General features: G+C 40.3%; 1 protein-coding gene across 1 annotated transcript in view; it reads right to left on the bottom strand.

Annotated features, from left to right (window-relative positions):
• Nucleotides 1–20438, bottom strand: part of CA12 (carbonic anhydrase 12) — a 69291-nt gene that overhangs the window by 28984 nt on the left and 19869 nt on the right. Inside the window, exons 3-4 of the mRNA XM_044660125.1 lie at nt 10601–10680; nt 4036–4099 (exon numbers count right to left, since the gene is read on the bottom strand). Coding sequence (XP_044516060.1) covers nt 4036–4099; nt 10601–10680 — 144 coding nt within the window. The remainder of the gene's footprint in view (nt 1–4035; nt 4100–10600; nt 10681–20438) is intronic.

Raw genomic sequence — 20438 nt, 5'->3', positions numbered from 1 at the left:
GTTTCCCCAAAGCTGGTTTTACAGCCTAAGTGGTTCAAAGTGGTCCAGACCTGGCTTCAAATCTTAACTTTAACTCTTACTAGTTATGTGATCATGGGCAAGTCGCATCCCTGAGACTCAGTCTCTTCACCTGTATAGTGTAGGTGGCAAAACCCATAGAACTTACCTCAAATAACTGTCTTGAGAAAGAAATAATGTCAACTACTACCTATTTGATCCTCAAAACAACCCTTACAAAGTAGTGCTATTAATTATCCTCATTTTCCACTCGTCCATGAACACATTAGCAGAAAGAGGAAAGTCCTGGAAGAGGCACTAGTATTTAACAGGTGAGGAAACAGATGAAGACAGGGGCTAAGTGACTTGCCCACAGTCCTGCAGCTTGGTCAACCTTAAAATATAAATCATGAAGATGATAATAATCCCTTGTGTGGAAAAAAGATAAATTACTTAGGTTAAAATTAATTCTCTTTAACTTTTTCTGTTGGCTATAATTTGGAGTAAAGGGTAAGACTGTTCTGACCAACAACTTCCATCCATGGATCTGAAGTAGATAATGGGTCCTTTTCTAAAAATCTTTTTCAATGGTATAGAGTAGTGATTCCCAAAGTGGGTGCTACCACCCCCTGGTGAGTGCTGCAGCGATCCAGGGAAGTGGTGATGGCCACATATTTTTTTGTATTACATTCTATTCTGAGTTCAATAAATAGTTTCATAATTTCCAGGGGGCGCTAAGTAATATTTTTTCTGGAAAGAGGGTAGTAGGCCAAAAAACTTTGAGAACCACTGGTAGCGAGATAAAACATGGCCCACTTTCCTGTATAGGAAAACTCCTGGCAAGGAAATTTTCCTGCTGTCTCTTTTTGGGGGTTGCTTAAAGAGGAGAAGTACACTTGGATGCTTGGGAAGAGGAATGGTAGAAATGAAACTATGGGGAACAAAAGTACCCAAAGCCATGCCAGACATGTTGAGAAGTATAAGAGGAGAGCAAAGACTCCAGGTCTATTAATGTAAAATGATCAGGGTGCCACATAGTGTGGAACCAGAAGGCTTCATGGCACTGATCTAAAGATTTGCTAGCTCTTTAGTGAAACATTAAAAAAAAAACCTGCAGCAAAGAGCAGAAGGAAGTTCAGAAGGGATCACAGAAAGTAATGCAGTGTTAGAATTAGAATGTCAAATATACCCAGTGACTCAGTTTCTTCATCTAAAAAAATGAAGGAATCGAATTTACTAAGCTCTAAGGTACTTTCTAGCTGTAACTCTTTGATTCAAAGACTATATGTATTAGAGAGAAAAACCCAATCTCTACATAATAATCCCATAATAGATATTATGATTATAATCTATTATAATAGATAAAATTCTTTTTCTATTTTTTTGAAGAAAAAAATGTGTGATAATGGTAGGAGGATTTGAGGAGGAGTGATAGGAAAAGCATGGTATACTTCCCTAGAGAGACTTTTTTTTTTTAAAATCCTTACCTTCCATCCTAGAATCAATACTATGTATTTGTTCCAAGGCAGAAGAGCAGTAAGGGCTAGGCAATGGGGGTTAAGTGACTTGCCCAGGGTCACACAGCTAGTTAGTATCTGAGGCCACATTTGAACCCAGGACCTCTCACCTCTGGGCATGGTTCTTCACCCACCGAGCCACCCAGCTGTCCCCACCCCTCCATAAATTTTTAAAAGCTAGTTGGTGACATCTTTCTATCATTTCTTCTGTTTAAGAAATACATCATCCAGTGAACTAAAATTAACGCTAATCCTTTCGCTAGGAACTTCTCAAGTTCTTATCCAGAACCTCTAAATTCTACCCTCCATAGCCAGAAAACCTATGTTGGCACTGGCCTGTGAAGTGGACCAATAGTTTCCAGTTGGTATTTAAAATAATTTTTCCCCTAGGTTTGGGTTCCACCCTACAGATCAATACCTCCCCAGCATTGAAGAAGTCACAGTTATCTTTTCCAGATAAAATCAAAAGTCAGAGTTTTTATAATATTATTCAAAGCTAAAGGAGCTCATATTATTATATAAATATGTAAATACATATTTATATAATTATATATATAATCATGTAAATGATTATAGAAATAAGTAAAATAAATCAATAAAATTATTATATAAATAAATATGAATAATTCCTCAGTAAAAGGCAAATAGGTGTTGCAGAAGATAGAGCACTGAGTCTTGATTTAGAAAGAACAGTGTTTAACTCCAACCTCAAACACTGCCTTGCTGTGTGACCGTGGACGTGTCACTTAACATCTGTCTGCATCAGTTTCCTCACCTGTAAAATGAGGATAATAACAGCATCTATCTAGCAAGGTTGTTGTGAGGATCACATGAGGTAATGCAAAATTTGTAAAAAAGTACATAGTACAATGCCTGGAACATAAGCACACTTAATAAATGTTTCTTCCCTTTTTAAATATTCTTGTCATAAGTATTGTGGGGTTCAGGGGCCAGGCTGATCTATGTTTTTAACTTGAATTTGGCAATACAATACTTCTTCAATAAACAGAGCTCCTGATTCTACCATTCTCCTACTCTCCAAACCTTGGATCCATTTTTGTGTCCTCACTCTCTTTTTGGGGCCAAGCACTATCGATTCCATTTTTGAGTTATCTTTCCTGTCTGTCTATTCCTGTTCTTTGCCACTGCTCCATCCCTAATTTGAACATTTATCACTTCAGCATGAGATCAAAGCAACGTCCTTTTAATCAGCTCCCCCCAACACTAATTTCTCCCATTTATTCTGCCTATTACCATCAGAATGATCTTTATATGGCACCACCTTTGTCATGAGGTGCTAGGCGGCACAATGGGTAGAGTGATGAGCCTGATAAAGCTGATAAAGCATTTGTCTTGGAGTTAAGAAGAGATGGATTTTGATCCTGCCTTGGACAATTATTAACTGTGTGATCCCAAGGAAGTCATAACTTTGTTGAACCTCAGTTTATTCACCTCTACAATGGGGATAATAATAGCACTATCTCATAGGGTGGTTGTTGGTATCAAATGTGATTATGTCATGCAATTTAAAGCATTATCGAGTTATTATTGCTAAAAGAGACATAACATTTGGAAGCATTATCATTTTTTAAGCCCTACTTCTTGTCTTAGAATCAATACTATGTATTGGTTCCAAGGCAGGAGAGTGGTAAGGGCCAGGCAATGGGGGTTAAGTGACTTGTCCAGGGTCACACAGCTAGGAAACGTCTGAGGCCAGATTTGAACCCAGGACCTCCTGGCTCTCAATCTTCTGAGCCTCTTAGCTGTCCCTAGCATCATCATTCTAAAAAGTACTTTTATTATGGCTCTTGCCATCTGTTCTTGGAGATGAATAAAAAGTATGCCATTTCTCATAAAATCCAACAAGTTTAGCCAATTAGCAGTACCAAGTTTCCATAGTATACATATTAGCTAAGACCTGACCCATCCAAGAGATGCCAGCTAAGCTTCCTTCTGTGTAGTCCTTTTTCTGGCATTAAACCACAAAGCTGTAACCATAAAGACCAGGATCCTGCCCAGGAAAAATAGTAGTCACTGGAATGTGGGTTAATCATTTGTGGATGAGATTTTATTGCTTACAAAGCAAAGGCAAGAAAGAAACCTGGTATTAGAAATAGTCATGCTGTCCTTTCCCCTCATGAGCACCTGGAAAAGCAGTCAATGGCGTTCTTATTTTCTGTATGTTTAGTGCATCTTTCTCTCCCCATCTCCTCCTCTCTCCCTCCTTCTCTCTTTTTCTCTGTCTCTGTCTCTCTCTCTCTTCCTTCCTCCTCTCTCTCTTTTCTCTCTGTCTCTCTCTGTCTTCCCCTTCCCCTCTCACCCTCCCTCCCTCTTTACTCTCTTTCTCCTCCTTCCCCTTTCTCCCTTTCTCTCTCTCTCTCTCCTCTCTCCCTCTCTCTCTCTTTTTCTTCTCTCCTCTCTCTTCTCTCCTGTCTCTTTCCTCTCTCTCTTGTCTCCTGTCTCTCTTTCTTTTCTCTCTCTCTCTCCCCCCCTTCCCTCACTCCCCTTCTCCATGCCCCACCTTTGTATTTACTTATATTCCCATTGCCTCCTTTGATAGAATGTAAGCTTCTTGAGGACAAGGGCTAATTTTTTACATTAGAACCCCAGAGCTTTAACACAGTGTCTTTTATGTAATAGGGACCTAATGTACTCGTTGAACTTAGGAATCATAAAATTTGAGACTTAGGAAGGGTCTCAACAGCCATCTATGTAGTCCAACCCATAATCAAAAGGAATCTCTGCTCTTACATTGAACTAATCCAAGTTCATTCCTTCTCTGTTAGCTTCTTCTTTCTCAGCTCTGCTTTCTTATCATCTATTCTTTTTTAAAGGCAAAGTCTAAAGATGTGGCTCAGTTAAGCATCAATCCTGTCTCAGTCCATCATACTCAAATGCATATTCAACCATTCTCAAATGCCATGACTGAATAATGCTCTATGGGCCAAGACTACCCAAGGGAAAGGGCATTCTTTACATCCTATCAAGAAGGAAAACAAAGTTTGTGACTTAACCCCTATTGCCTAACCCTTACCACTTTTCTGCTTTGGAACTAACACACAGTATTAAGTCCAAGACAGAAGGTAAGGGGTTTAAAAAAAAAGAAGTAAAACCAAGTCCCAAATTGACTCCCGTTAATGGAAAAGTCCACTTCTTTAAGGGGAGATCTCTTTAAAGCCTCATCTTCTAACCTTATTGACAGAGGGGATTTTCCTAAGCTAGTGATGGGCAAACTATGGCCCACAGGCCAGATGGGGGGCCCCCGAAATGTTCTATCCGGCCGGGACATTATTCTTAATCTGAGTAGGATACAATACAATGGAACTTCCAAAGAGTTGCCTTACAAACAGACTGACAAGATGAGCATTTCCTTTCCTTTGGCCCCCTCTTTAAAAAGTTTGCCCATCACTGTCCTAAGCTATTCCTAAATGATTTTCCTAAAACCCTGATCTGACTATGTCACTCCCCTACTCAGGGAACTCCAGTAGCTCCCTGTGACCTTCAGGATCAAATAAAAAATCCCCTGATGTTCAAAGACCTTCATAGACTAACCCCTTCCTACCTTTCCAGGCTTCCTCTATCTTACTCCCTGCCATATTCTCTTTAATCTAGCTCTGGGCAGTTTCTCCAGTTATCCCCCATTCCTGAAATGTTCTTCCTCCTCATCTCCCACTTACTGGCTTTCTTTAAATACCCATTAAAATCTTATCATCTACAAGAAGTCCTTCTCATACCCTCAATTCCAGTGCCTTCTCTCTTTTAATTATTTCCTATTTATCCTGTATATATATAGCTTGTTTCTACATAATTGCTTGCTTGTTGTCTCTCTCCTCCATGAGAATGTGAGCTCCTAGAGGGCAGGAGCTGTCTTTCCCTTCTTTTTGAATCATCAGCACTTAATGGAGCACACAGTAGGCTCTTCGTAAATGTTTATTGACTGACAAGAGTACTCTTATTTACTCTCCTACATAATCAACAAGCATTCATTAAGCATCTAATATCTTCCAGGTGCTAGGCATATAAAGACAAAAATAAAGAGTCCTAGGCCTTGAGGAGTTTTCTATGATGGTGGGGAGAGGGTGAGAAGAGGTTCTAATAGCTCAAGGGGGAAGGGGAAGGGAAGGCTTCACATAGAGCTTGAGCTGAACCTTTGAAGGAGAAAAGGGGCTTTCAGAGGCAAAGGTGAGAAGGAAGAGCATTCCAGGCATGAGGGCCAATCAGGGTAAAAGGCAGGGAATGGGCAAATGGAATGTGGTATGGGAGGAACTTCTAGTTAAGCCAATGAATATAACCCACCATAAATCTAGTTACTGCTTATATTTCTGAATCCCCATAAAACAAAGGTCAAGAAGGATTTCTCAAAGTCCACACTTTATTTAGTTCAGTGGACATTCTTAGCATCAAAGAATTCAGCACCAGATTAAAGGCCTTTGATATTCTGCTATATTCTTCATTTACCAGTTCCAAGGCTGAATTTTTAAAATTATACTTTAGAGGGGCAGCTGGGTGACTCAGTGGATGGAAAGCCAGGGCCAGAGATGGGAGGTCTTGGTTTCAAATGTGGCCTGAGATACTTCCTAGCTGTGTGGCCTTGGATGAATCACTTAACTCCCATTGCCTAGCCCTTACCACTCTTCTGCCTTGGAACCAATATACGATGTTGATTCTAAGACAGAAGATAAGGATTTTTTAAAATTATAGTTTAAATATCTGAATGTAATTAGATTATAATTATTTTTTATGAAAAGGTCAGAATTAATTTCATTTGAATATAAGCAAAACACTGATTTTTCTCCTATTTGGAATTTAGGACATATATTGTAAATTTTTTTTATAAGAAAGAAAGAATAACAAATTATACTCCCATTTCCTGGAAAAAAGGAACTGGGGGAATATGTGAAAGAAACTGTTATTTGCACCTCATCCCTAAATGAAAAGAGAAACTTTCAAATAATCAAAATAAAGGCATCTTCCAAGTGAGATGGTTTGTTATCTGCAACTCAAAGTACATTTGCATGAAAATAAATATGGCACCCAGAAGCAAACTTTTTAGGACTTTCTTCTTTTATTCTAAAGAGAAGTTAAAGCGATTTAAGCTATTGGTACAATCTGGGAATAGCACATATATATATCTCTTCTGACAAGAAGTTGCTTGCTTTTCCCATTCTACCTGTCCACCCCCAGAGCCTTGACTTGAGGGATGAGAAGTTCTAGCTGAGTCATTACAAATTATTTTTAACCCTTACCTTCCATCTTAGAAACAATACTAGGTATTGGTTCCAAAGCAAAATAGTAGTCAGGGCTAAGCAAGGGGGGGTTAAGTGACTTGCCCAGTGTCACCCAGTTAGGAAGTGTCTGAGGTCCGATTTGAATCCGAGACCTCCTGTCTTCAGACCTGGCTCTCAAACCACTGAGCCACCTAGCTGTCCCCATCATTACAATTTAATTTAGCAGTGAGAATAGGTCACTAGGAAAGACCTTCTTTTATTTCTTTAGGGCTGTGCTATATTCAATTTGGATAGCAAGTTTTGTTCATTTTTCCTCAACTCTGAAAGAGTTTATGATTTTGTCAGTGGGGGCACCTCCCTCCAACCGCTTTATAACTAAATAGAGAGTCTGTGTTGGCTCCTGGGTTGAGAAGATACAGTGTACTCTGGCGAACCTGGTCATGAACCTCTGCAAACTTAGGTAGGCAGGTTCTTGTCCAACAGTTTGTCTCCAGGGCTATTCAAGAAGCCTTTCCAGCTTGGCAGTACCTGCCAGGGCTTGTGTTCCCCTGGCTTACAGTCTTGGAGGGCCACCTACACACCCAGGTGAGGCATCAGAGTAAAACTGTAGCAGAACATCTTTATTTTTAATCTTTTACATAATCAGAGAAGTGTGAGTGCTGAGTTACTGTGAGTTATTGCAAGCACGAAATACGTTCAACCTCTATTATGAATAAACCCAATAGTCAAGAAGTTCTTTCTGATGGCCAACCCAGGGCTCACTTTCCTTCCTTTAAGCCTATTTTCTTGATCTTTCCTGCTATGGGAAAACAGCCAATAATTAGTCAATCTTTAACAATCCTTGTGCCTGAACACTATTAAATTCACCTTTCAGTAATTTACTTTTTTACCTAATAGCAGTTCCTTCAAGTATTCTCTCAGAAGTACTATTTCCCAGGTTTTGGCCAAATCTTCCTCAGAAAATAAATTCCAGTTTCCCTTATGTGTGTCTTTTTTGTTTCTAATGAGGGTGTGATATTGCCTTTTAACTTTAGACTGATTTTATTTATCAAGATCCTATTTGTATTGAAGACCTAGTTCGAATGCCCCCTCTTCCTTGTCGCTTTTCCCATTCCCATCTAAAAGTTAAAGATCTCTGCTTTGCAATACTCCAGCACTCAGCACATATTTAAAAAAAAAAATCCTTACCTTCTGCCTAAGAATCAATACTTAGTATAGGTTCCAAGACAGAAGAGCAGTCAGGGCTAGGCAATGGGGGTTAAGTGACTTGTCTAGGGTGACATACCAAGGTCATATGGCTAGGAAGTGTTTGAGGTCATATTTGAACCCAAGACTTCCGGGCTTGAGGTCTGGCCCTCTATGCACCGAATCACCTAACTGCCCCAAATAATAGTTACTTAATTCAACTACTCAATTTCTTCCTTGACTCTTTCCCTCAAGGATTGAAAATGGAGCCTTCTCCCAGAAATCAATATTGTAATACTTTCTGAGTAACAGAAGAGGGCACTTCCCTGAGAGTGAAAATGATGATATTTCCCTTAGGTAGGTCAGAGCCCAACCTCTTCTGGAGATGGGAAAATGGCCAGAGGTATTCTTTGTTCAAGGTTTAGTTTCCACCCTTAATCCATTTCTCTAAGAAAGACCTTTTGTTCTATCCCCTTTCTGAAAGGGAAAGACTGGAAAATGTTTTTAAGCTAGAGAAATATTTATTTCTTAATATTAATTTAGAGAAAACAAAAAGTTGTTGGGGGTTTTTTAAAACATGTTTTCACTAAATAAAAGCCCAAAATGAGAAATAGGGTCTTCTCTCTGGAAGTTTAAATCCTAAGATTATAATTTAGACTGTTAGGCAGCATGTAAAAGGTCATTAAATTGTCCCACAATTTCACATTGCACCATGGCTCTTGAGCTGGAAGAGATCCCAAAGTCATTCTAACCCATCTCTGGAAAGATTACCCTCTGTAACATAGCTAACAAGTGGTTGCCCAGCCTTTGCTGGAAGACCTCCAAGAAGGGGAAGCCTGTGACCCCTCAGGAAGTCCATTTGGCGAATGTTTCCTGCCATCACATCTAAATGCATCTCTTTGGTACTTCCCCCTTTGCCCCTAGTCCTGTCTTCAGGAACCAGAGGACAAATCCAATCTTTTCCATATACCAACCCTTTGGATATTTGAACCATAGCTATCGGTCTCCTTGGTCTTCTCTAGATTAAATATCTTCCCTTCCTTCAACTGTCCCTTATATGGTATAGACTCCAGGCCCCTCGGCATCCTCACTACTCTTTTCTATGCTCAAACCAATGTACTGATGTTGTTCTTAAACAATGGCACCCTGGACAGAGCATGAAACTCCAAATGGTTTCTCATGAGGACAGAGTCCAATGAAGCGCTCTCTCTCCTCTCTATTCCCAGAAGCTGCAAGTTTTAGTCTTACTCCTTCAAATGAGGAAACTGAGGCCCAGAGAAGTTAAGGGACGTGTGCAAGGTTGCACAGGTAGTTAAGTTGTTTTTTAAAAAAAAAAAATAAATAAAAAATAACCCTTATTTTCCATCTTAAAATCAGTATTGTATGTTGGTTCCAAGGCATAAGAGTCATAATGGCTAGGCAATGGGGGTTAGGTGATTTGCCCAGAGTCACACAGCTAAGACACACAAATATGTCTGAGGCCATATCTGAAACCAGGACCACCTGGCTCTCTACTAGTTGTTTCCCAGGATATAAGTTGTTCAAGTTTTTTCAGTCTTGTCTGACTCTTTGTGACTCCATTAGGGATTTTCTTGGCAAAGATACTGGTGTGGTTTTCCAGCTCATTTTACAGAAGAGAAAACTGAGGCAAATAAGGTTAAGTGACTTTCCCAGGGTCACAGAGTAAGTGTCTGAGGCCAGATTTGAACTCAGGAAGCTGTCTTCCCGACTTCACACCTGGCACTCTACCTACGGCGCCTACCATCTAGCTGCCCTCAGGTAGTAAGTATCAGAGGTTCAAATGGAATGCAAGTTCTCTGGCTACCAGGCCAGTGTCCTTTCCACCACACCACAATGCCTTCAAGGCTTTTTCCTCCAATTCCACATACGTGTACATGAAAAGATCTATGTTAAGATGCAAGATTTTCCATCTAGATATCCCTCATAAATACCTCAATTAGCAGAGATTCTGAGCCCTTTTGTGTGTGTGTATTTGTCCTGGGACCCTTTGGCAGACTGCTGAAGCCTGGGAATTCCTGGGAATAATGGTTTTGAATGAATAAAAGAAAATACCCAGGATTACAAGGGAGACCCGTTAATAACAGATATGTTGTTATTAACAGGTTCTCAGAGCCCAGGTTAAGTAAGAAGTGCTCTGCGGTCTCAGGAGCAATGATTGTCAGAGCCGTGTGCCTTCTTTGTAAATGGAGGTTACAAGAAAGCTGCCTTTTCTTCTAAGGGTCTGACATGATAATAGCTGGCATTTATATACCACTTTAATGTTTGCAAATATGCTTTACAACAACACTTTTAAATCTTATCTCATTTTATTCTCACAAGAACCTTTAAACTCATAATAACATGATCTCATTTTATTCTCACAATATAACAATATTTTCACAATAACATTTTATTCTCACAATAACCTCACAATAAGAACAATAGTGAGTACTATTTCCGTTTCTGTTTTTAAGTTGGGGAAACTGAGGCAAAGGGCAGTTACGTGACTTATGTCACACATCTAGTAAGTATAAGAGGCAGGATTCAAACTCAGGTCTTCTTGTCTCTAAGTCCAGTCCTGCCTCCACTTGGCCACCCAGCTGCTTCTGTGTAATAGAAGCTTTGGATCCAACTGGAGACCTGTAAAGCAATAGTATTCTCTCCCATCCTGACCCAAAGCAGGCGCTGCTCATCACGAGCTCCTTCTGCTGGGCTGCTTTTTGAGCCCGGGGAGCAGCAGGATGCCTGAGGAGCTGCCAAAGTAGAGGAAGAACAAGCCACAGGGGAGAATTGCTTTAAGAATTCACAGAACCCAGCCTCCAGCGATGAGGCCAGAACTCAGAAGGCTGGAAACCTGCTGCCAGACTGGCCTGAACAGCATCAGAAAAAGCCTTCTCTGAGCAAAGCCCGCTTGGCAATGAACAACTGTGTGGAGCAGCTCAGGACTCTCTAGGGAGAACCTTGAAGTGCAAATAGTGTGGAAAGGAAATTGGTTCAATATTTTTCTTTTCAGATTTACCTCCATTTAAAGACTCTTAAGTGCAGACAGTGAGAAAATACTGCAATTTCTTCCATGCAAAGAGCTCCAGTGAGGAATTTTCTGACTAGATGAAGGTCAACCCCTTCTCCAAAATTTAGTCTTAATGGATATCCCGGAGTATTAAGTGACTTAGCCAGAGTCACCCTGTCAGTGTGAGCCAGAACTTGAACCAAAGTCTCCCAATTCTGTCCAAAGCTGTCTCTCTCCTCTTTGAAAATGAAAGGGGGGGGGGGGAGGGTAGCTGGGTGGCTCAGTGGATTGAGAGCTTGGGCCAGAGATGAGAGGTCCTGGGTTCAAATCTGGCCTCAGACACTTCTTAGCTATGTGACCCTGGGCAAGTCACTTAACCCCCATTGCCTAGCCCTTACCACTTTTCTGACTTAGAACCAATACTCAGTATTGATTCTAAGATAGATTTTGAGCCTGATGTGTCAAAATTCACCAAAAAAACAAGCATAACTCAGGTGGTGTATGACTTTTCAAAAAAACCCATAATTTTACAGTATTTACAGTTTAAATAACAAAAATGTATAATTGTAATATATAACTGTATTTAATAAACCAAAATAGGTAAATTAATGAATGTAGAATTGTCATCTATAGTGCACAGAGTGTCTACACTACACTACAGCAAATGTTTCATCCTTGGCATGCAGCCCCGGTCTTCTCTGTATGAGGCCACATGCAGCTACGTGTCATCGAAAATGGCTAAGCATGTCAGTGCTGACATGCATGTCACAGGTTTGCCTTCACAGATTTATACACAGTCCAGTAAAAGGTAAGTTCCTCCTGAGCAGGACCATTTTTCATTTTGTCTCTAGCCCATCACCTTATACAGGGTGAGCACTTAATAATAAGTATATTTGGATTGGACAGAGATGCATCTTTCATTTTCTTTTTTTAATTAATGAATTTATTTTTATAAAATCGTTACCTTCTGTCTTAGAATCAATACTGTGTATTGGCTCTAAGTCAGAAGAGCGGTAAGAGCTAGGCAATGGGGGTTAAGTGACTTGTGTAAGGATTAAAAATGATAAAGGCTGATATTATGAGGAAAATTAATGTTTTAATTACCATGGCCATGTTGGAAAAAATATATACGACCACGCCTGACTATTTCAAAAAATGCCGCCCGTCCGCATCTCTTCCCATCTTCCCTCAGTAGCCAACAAGGTCGTCTCAAGGTCAACCTCCTTATTTAAGCTATGCTATACGTTGGGGACGTCACCACGTCCAAAACCGGAAACCCATTGGATCACGGAAAATGTAGTTTCAAAGTCCCCCACGTGTCCACAGGAAGTTTGTCAAATACTTTTAAATGGGACCCCCAGAATTCCAAATAACACACTTGCTCAGGATCACACAGCTAGGAAGTGTCGGTGGCCAGATTTGAAACCAGGTCCTCCAGACTCTAGGCCTGGCTCTATATCCAAAGTGCCACACTAGCTGCCCCTAAACATTACTTTAATGTCAGATTTTAGAGCCTTGCTGAGTCACGAGAGAAATCAAAACACAGTTTCTGAATTGTAATTTTTCTCCCTTCTTTATCAACCTGGTTTTTCTTTTTAAATCTAGTATTAATCCACTCCAGATAGAAACCTGCCATGTCTCTGCATCCCTACCCTTCCCTACCCCTGGATCCCTACCTTTCTACTTACTCTGGAAATAGACATCAATGATTCTTGTCTTTATTCCCTCTAACTTTGCTGACCAAAACATCCCCTCTTGGCCACTACACTTCAATATGTGTTGTGTTCTACTCATATGAAAGGCCATTGGAGGCAAGGGATTAGCTCTCTCTGTCTCTCTCTGTCTCAGTCTCTGACTCTGTCTCTCTCAGTCTCTCTCTTGTCTCTCTCTCTGTGTCTCTTTCTCTTTTTTGATATTTGTAGCCCCAATGCTGAGCACAGTGCCTGCCTTCCTCCTAGCAAATGTTTAATAAATACTCATTCATTCATTCACTCACCCTGTGACTATACAACCAATGACTAACTTTCTATTCCTCATTTAAGACGTTATGCCTTTACCTTAATTCATTGGGCAGCTCTCTCACGGTACTCTCTACTCCAAGTCTATTGCTCCCAGTTCTGAATGGCTGAGCAGTGCTTGGCTCATTGTAGGCATTTAACAAATATTATTGGTGGAATCAGATTATTAGTCAATTACTCAGAGCAGCCTCTCAGTGGACCTCTAACTAGTGCAGTACTGACCCAGCATCATCCCAGTGGGAACCTGCTTGTTATCTCCTCCCAACTGTGGGCTGATATCAATAATATGGAATGATTTAATTGACTTTTTCAGCAGCCATATAACTTTTTTGATCCACATTTCCCCAGGAACATGTCACAATAAGCCCTATCAAATGTTTTATTTATGTCAACAGAGACTAAGCCTATTGTATTTTCTTTATCCCTTAAGCTCTTTATCTTAATTTTGAAAAATCAAGCTAACTTGGCATGATTTGGGGTTTTTTTGGGTTTGTTGGATTTATTTTGAAACTAGATCAGTGGAAGGGTGCTTGGTGAGGAACTCCCTCTACCACCATTGGTTTGGCACCTTTTCTGTAGAGTCTGATCTCAGAGATGTGCATGGGGCATGAGATATTAAGTGACTTGCCCTGTATCCCATAGCCGGCACGAACTCCTGGTCTTATTGCCTCTCCATACACTATACCATCAGATCTGTTTTTGATCAAACCATTGTTGACTGGATTTTTATTATCTTATTTTTCTATAAAAACATTTTTTAAAAAATTAGTCATACAAGTGGAATAGTGGAAATAGCAGTAGGCTAAGACTGCAGAGACCTGGGTTCTAGTTCTGTATCTGCCACTAGCTAGTTGTAGGATCATGGGTAATTCACTTTAACAAACATTTGTTAGGCGCTTAAAGTGAAGAAGATATTGAGGCTACAAAGACAAAAATGAATCAATCTTTGCCCTCGAGGGGCTATTTTTGCTTAGTGCAATAATTCTTGAATTTCTTAAAATCATGATGCAATATTCCTTTTATTTTTTAGAAGCATAGGGTTAAGTGACTTGCCCAAAGTCACAAATAAAGAGTGTCTAAGGTAGAATTCAAACTCAGGTCTTCCTTCCTCCAGGCCCAGTACTCTATTCACTATGCCACCTTGCTGTCCTTACCAGATTTATTTTGGTCTTTACTAGACCAAAATAATTTATTTATAATTTACAAAGTTTTACACGGGCATGCAAAGTGTAAGATTTTATGGCATACCATTTGAGAGCTGATGTTCTACTGAGTCACTCACACCATCTCTCTGGGCCTTAGCTTTCTCCTCCGTAAAATGAAGATTTTTGGCCTATGTGACCTTTAGCCCTCAGCTCAGAGCCTGGCACCTAGGAAGCACTACAAAATGTTCATTGTCTTGACTTGTCCTTCTGACTCTAAATCATTAGATGACTCTCAGATCCTGACTAGCCCTAAGATCCCATCACTTTACTTGTGATATTCTGCTTTCTCTCTTGCTTCCTTTGTCTTTCCTGCACATTTAAGTTTGCTTAAAAGTTCAATGATCACAAAAAACCCCAACAGCCTAAGAGTGACCCACACAATATCCATATTCAAGAGCTCTCACAAAACCATCTCCAGCTCTCCAGCTTCCTCTAGCCTTGGGATATTCTCAGAGGAGCTAAAAGCCAAGAGCTTGAAGGAGGTGGCATCCTACCCAGACAGCAATTATTATTTGCCAGCTTCATTGTGACCTTTTACAACAAGTAAAATCAAACCCCAGGTTAGTAAAAAACAAAGGAGCTTCCTGAGTCACTGGAGAGAGCCTCACAAGCCGCTAGCCATAATCCCATTAGTATTGTGCTCTGGGTAGGTACCTGTTTCTGTTTCTGCTCTGTATCCTGAAAAAGGCACAAGGCTCAAGTAAAAAACAAAAACAAAACCAGGATGTGTTAAGTCAGTTTTTTATTAACTCTGGATTCATACTGGGCTAACCTTTCCAGTATGCCAGAAGTGAAGTTGCAAGCAATTAATGCCGGTGCACCTGCATGTCATTTTATACAGCAAAATAGATTCTGAAAAATTGTGCATAAATCAGATTTGTAGAGGTTGGCTATTTTAAAGGAAATGTGAGCATGCAATTTAAAGGAATCATAGCAGGGAGGTTACGTATTAAATTTTTTTTAAACTCTTATTCTTTTTTTTTTAGTTCAACTTTCATTTTAATTTCCTCCTCTCAAAGAACATGACTTTAATTCCCCTAGGAAGGAGATTCAGTCCTGCTCCCCATGTTATTTTTTGCTTGTATTTTCCTCTAAAACATATTCCTGCTAAATTATTTTGAAAGTAAATAATCCCTACCCCCTACCTGAACAACACATCCCTTTTGTAAAACTTTTTTAACCCTCTAATTTATCTTTCAAAACAACAATAAAGATTTGTTCTTTTTGCTCTTCCTATCACTACAACAATAATAACAACAAGCATTTATATCAGTGATTCCCAAAGTGGGTGCTACCACCCTCTGGTGGGTTCTGTAGCGATCCAGGGAGGTGGTGATGGCCACAGGTGCATTTATCTTTCCTATTAATTGCTATTAAATTTTTTGAATTAATTTCCAGGGGGCTAAGTAATATTTTTTTCTGGAAAGGGAGCGGTAGGCCAAAAAAGTTTGGGAACCACTGATTTATATAGTACTTTGTGGTTTGATCTTCACAACCCTGGGGAAGCATTACTTTTCAGATGAGTAAAATGAGGCTGAGAGACATTAAGTGACTTGCCCAGAATCACAAGGCTAATAACTATCTGATGCAGGTTTTGAATTCATATCCTCTTGACTCCCAAGTCAGATACTCTTCCCCTTGCATCACCAGGCTACTTTAATGTAGAACAAAACAAAAAGCAAAGCAAAAACCAAATGCAAACTACATATAGAAGATACCCCTCCCAATAATAATAATAATAAAATGTGAAAAAAACATTTATTCTTTTCTCAAAACTACTGGTCAAGATTTTTTTTTTCAGCCCTTATCTTCTGTCTTATCAATAATGTATATTGGTTCCAAGACAGAAAAGCGGTAAGGCCTAGGCAATGAGGATTAACTGACTTACCCAGGGTCATACAGCTAGGAAGTGTCTGAGGTCAGATTTGAACCCAGGACCTCCTATCTCTGGGTCTGGCTCTTAATCTACTGAACCACCCAGCTGCCCACCCTGGTCAAGATTTTTTATAGATCATTTCTATCCACCATTGCTGGATGATGTGGGATAAAGAGGTTCACCTCGTACTCAACAATTTCAGTGGTTGTGTTTATCACTAAGGCAGTGTTGTGGATCAATTGCTCCATATTTACAGCTTTCTTTGTCTCATGGCATCATTCCTAGAGGTGTGTAAATTTTGGCTTGTAATTGTGATAATGGTGTCCATACTCTTTCCTCTCATATTCTAAGTATCTATCACTGTATCAGAAAGCTAAAATTTGTTGTCCAGAGGAAAGACACTGAATACGTGTATTTGGGATTAGATTAAATTGGGAACTCAAAGCCATAAATATCACCCAAGGGCTCCCTTTAAAACAATATAAAATCTATTTCTTTCCTGGTGTTAAACTAGTCTTTCCAGTCCCTCCAAAAGGTGGCTTTCCTGGCACATCTGTTTTTATTTCAATATGTTCACTTCCCCACTTCTTTTTTGAAATTCTTCATCAGAAAGTCTTAGGATCCTACTCTAACCTTTGACCGCTTATGCTGGGTTGGTGTCTAGGGCCTGGCATCTCATTGCTGTGTTCTACTGAAAGGGCAGTGCCTTGCCTTTGCCCCCAAATCTGGCCTTTTACAATTTCCTGCAATGCCTGGAAGCAGAAAAAAAAAAAAGACAAATAAGTACTGACTTGCACAGGCAGGTAACTGACATGGCAATATTATCTCTTAATACTTCCCAGCTTATCCTGAGCTGATTATCTTCTTTGCCAAAAAAATGGTTGGGTGTCACAGGACATGACAAGGGATTGGAGAAATGGAGCCTTGAGCCCCCTGAGATGAGTCTCAACTCTACCAGTGGGATTACGTGAGAATGCCTCTGGAGCTTCATCTCTAAAACTGGAAATGATAATCCAAAGCAGGCCTTGTGCTATCTACAAGCAAATGTGCTGTCTACGAGAGAAAAGGAAGAATCATGGAATCTGCTATATGAAAGTTAATGTCAAAAGTAAGATTGTCTTGGGAAGGAAACTAGATTCCATATTCATCCTGGTGTAAAGGGAAAGACTAAAAGAACAATTTCTGTCTTTATGATCTGTCTTTTGAAGCTATAAATCTCTCTGATTCTCTCTCTCTTTTTTTTTTTTAAACCCTTAACTTCTGTGTATTGACTTATAGGTGGAAGAGTGGTAAGGGTAGGCAATGGGGTCAAGTGACTTGCCCAGGGTCACACAGCTGGGAAGTGTCTGAGGCCGGATTTGAACCTAGGACCTCCGGTCTCTAGGCCTGGCTCTCAATCCACTGAGCTACCCAGCTACCCCTCTGATTCTCTTTTCTACTAGATCTTTTTTATTCCCAATCTTCCTCACATCCCATGTCATAGCCTTTTCTTTCAAGTAGCTAATTCTCAATTCTCAATTTTATTTTTAAAAACTCTTACCTTTTCTCTTAGAAACCTATATTAAGTATCACTTGCACAACAAATGAACAAGAAGGGCTAGGCAATTGGGGTTAAGTGACTTGCCCAGGGGCACCTAGTTAGAAAGTGTCTGAGGCCACATTTGAACCCAGGACCCCTGTCTGCCTAGTTGACTCAAAGGCAAAGTTTGGGTTGTTGTTCCATTAAAAAAAAACATCCCTTAATTCTAAGATAGAAGAGCAGCAAGGGCTAAGCAATAGAGGTTAAGTTGTAAGGATAAGTGCTAAGGGATAGGGAGAAATTCATAGATTGTTTTTAAGACACTTACCTTACAAAGTGACTTTGCCCAGGGTGGCACAGCTAGGAAGTGTCTGAGGCCAGAATTGGATCTAGGTCCTCCTGACTACAGACCTAGCGTTCTATCTACTGTGCTACCTAGCTGTGCCTGTCCAATTCCCTCTTTTAAAGATAATAAACCTGAATAGCTCAGTTGGTAGAGCATCAGATTTCTAATCTGAAGTTCCAGAGTTCCTATTCCTGTTCACAGGAACACAACTTTCTTTTAGACATCAAGGAGTGACAGTGGAAAGAGTGCCAGTCCTGGAGTCAGAAAGACTCACCTTTCTCAGTTCAAATCTGGCCTCAGACACTAACTGGGCAAATCACTTGACCTCAGCTTCCTCCTTTATAAAATGGGAAGGAGAAGGAAATGGTAAACCACTCCAGTATCTTTGCTCAGAAAATCCCAAATGAGGCTTAAGAGAATTGAACAACAAAAAAGGACAGCAATGGTCACCTCCTAGTGACCAGCCTGCCCAGGATCAGAGCAAGCTCTATGTGAGTAATGATACATGCAGAAATGAGTGACTTGAGGAAAACTGGATTAGAGAAGGATAGAATGGTGGTCAGGCCTGAGCAAACTAGCTTGTCCCCCTCCAGGTTTTTGCCTTAGCCAAGTCTTTAGGAATTGGGTGGTGTTATTTCCTTTCCGCTAACCTAAATAATCTTTGTTCCTCTGCTGAAGGGAGAGAAATATATGTGCATCTGTATGGAACTGTATTGATAAGGATGCTGGGAAAGGTGAAACTGAAGCCTCTTGTCCTGGATGGCAACCAGCAAGACTATGCTGTGGTTCCCATTCACATCATTGTATCTGAACATATTCATGAACTAATTACTTTTGTTTAGCTTCAGAAGGATTATCATTGATGGCTGGAGATAGCACATTCCTGGACCCAGACCTAAAAGGAACATAAGAGGACTTCTAGGACAATTCTCTATGAGGACAATGAGGCCCTCAGGGATTAAGTGACTAGCCCAAAGCTGCTGAGAGGCACTAAGTAGTAAAACAGGTATTTGAACCCCAAGGTCTTCTGATTTCCAATCTAGTGTACTTTCTGTCTCAAAGGCCAGAGCCTGGGAGCCACTAAGAACTGAATATCTGACTTCTTCAGCTGATGCTGGGACTAAACAAAAGTTATAGTCTAAGACGGGCATATATTTGATCTTAATATGCTCATGTTTTCCATTTTTTCTCTCCCTTTCAATCTCTTTCTCTTTTTCTCTCTCTGCCTCTCAATCTATCTGTCTCTGTCTGTCTCTGTCTCTGTCTCCCTCTCCCTTTCTCCCTCTCCCTCCCTCTTTTTCTGTCTCTCTGTCTCTGTCTCTGTCTCTGTCTCTGTCTGTCTCTCCCTCTCCCTCTCTCCTTTTCTTTCTCCTCTCTCTCTCTCTCTGTCTTCCTCTCATCCTTTCCCACTCTCTCCCTCTCTCTTCTTTTCTCTCCCTTCTGTCCCTACCAATTCTAACACAGAAGAGCAGTAAGGGCTAAGTAATTGGGGTTAAATAATTTGCCCAGGATCACAGCTAGAAAGTATCTTAGGTCACATTTGAACCCAGGACCTCCTAACTCCAGTCCTAGTACTCTATCCACTGTACTACCAGCTGCCCCTCCTATTTTCTCTTACCTCTCTAATTATACACTTTATGATCTTCAGGGAGGTGATCAAGTGGAGCACATGCAAGAGATGAGAAGGAATAGAAACTGCTAAGTAGGTGAGGGTATAAGCCCAGAGATTTGTTGGACGGACAGAGAGATATACACACACACACACACACACACACACACACACACACACACAGACATCTAAACTGAAGTTAGAACCTAGTTTGGCTTAACACAGGAAGCTCTGCCAATGGATGACGATTATTTGTCCTGAGAGTCTTGACTGAGAGAAGCAGGGAGATAGGCCAATACCCACAATGCCTCACTTACTGCAAAGATAACAAGAATCAGGTTCAGGAACTCAAATAGGGATTTTTTTTTTGTCAGTATAAATGAGGCTCAGCAGGAATTCCACAGTAACAAAGTAAGATCTCTCAGGAAGATGCCACAAATCCAAGGGCTACAATTCAGGAAAGTTAAGAAATAATTACGATTGGGCATTTCGTTCAGTATTCACACAGGACTGGTATGACAGAACCCAGAATAATTGGCTAGAACTTCAATTAGAGGGTAACTAAAATTATAGGGCAGATTCAATTAATGATAATGGATCAGATTACTGTCCTTAAGGGAAATCCTTAGCACATAAGAATAGGAGTTTGTTTACTTGGAGGAAAGCATGCCTTGAGTAATTCCAGTCCCTCTTTCCTAAAAAACCTTTACTGACCTCTCTCAGTAATTATCAGAGACTGCCCTGCTCCCCTGGGACACAGGCTGGGCCAAAGCATAAAGGCTGCTGTGTTCTTCTTTAGCTAAGTTATACCTGTGTACCTTTGTGAAGATAAGAGTTATCCTTAATTAAATCAGCTCTGTGTCATTTCCCTAGCTCCCTAATTGATGTGGAACTGGGATTTGGGGTAACTGCCATTTTAAACTCATTT

This window comes from Gracilinanus agilis, chromosome 2 (genome assembly GCF_016433145.1).
Source record: "Gracilinanus agilis isolate LMUSP501 chromosome 2, AgileGrace, whole genome shotgun sequence".
Taxonomy (NCBI): domain Eukaryota; kingdom Metazoa; phylum Chordata; class Mammalia; order Didelphimorphia; family Didelphidae; genus Gracilinanus; species Gracilinanus agilis.
The sequence above is the reverse complement of the archived record's forward strand: the minus strand, read 5'-3'. Positions and strand labels throughout refer to the sequence as shown.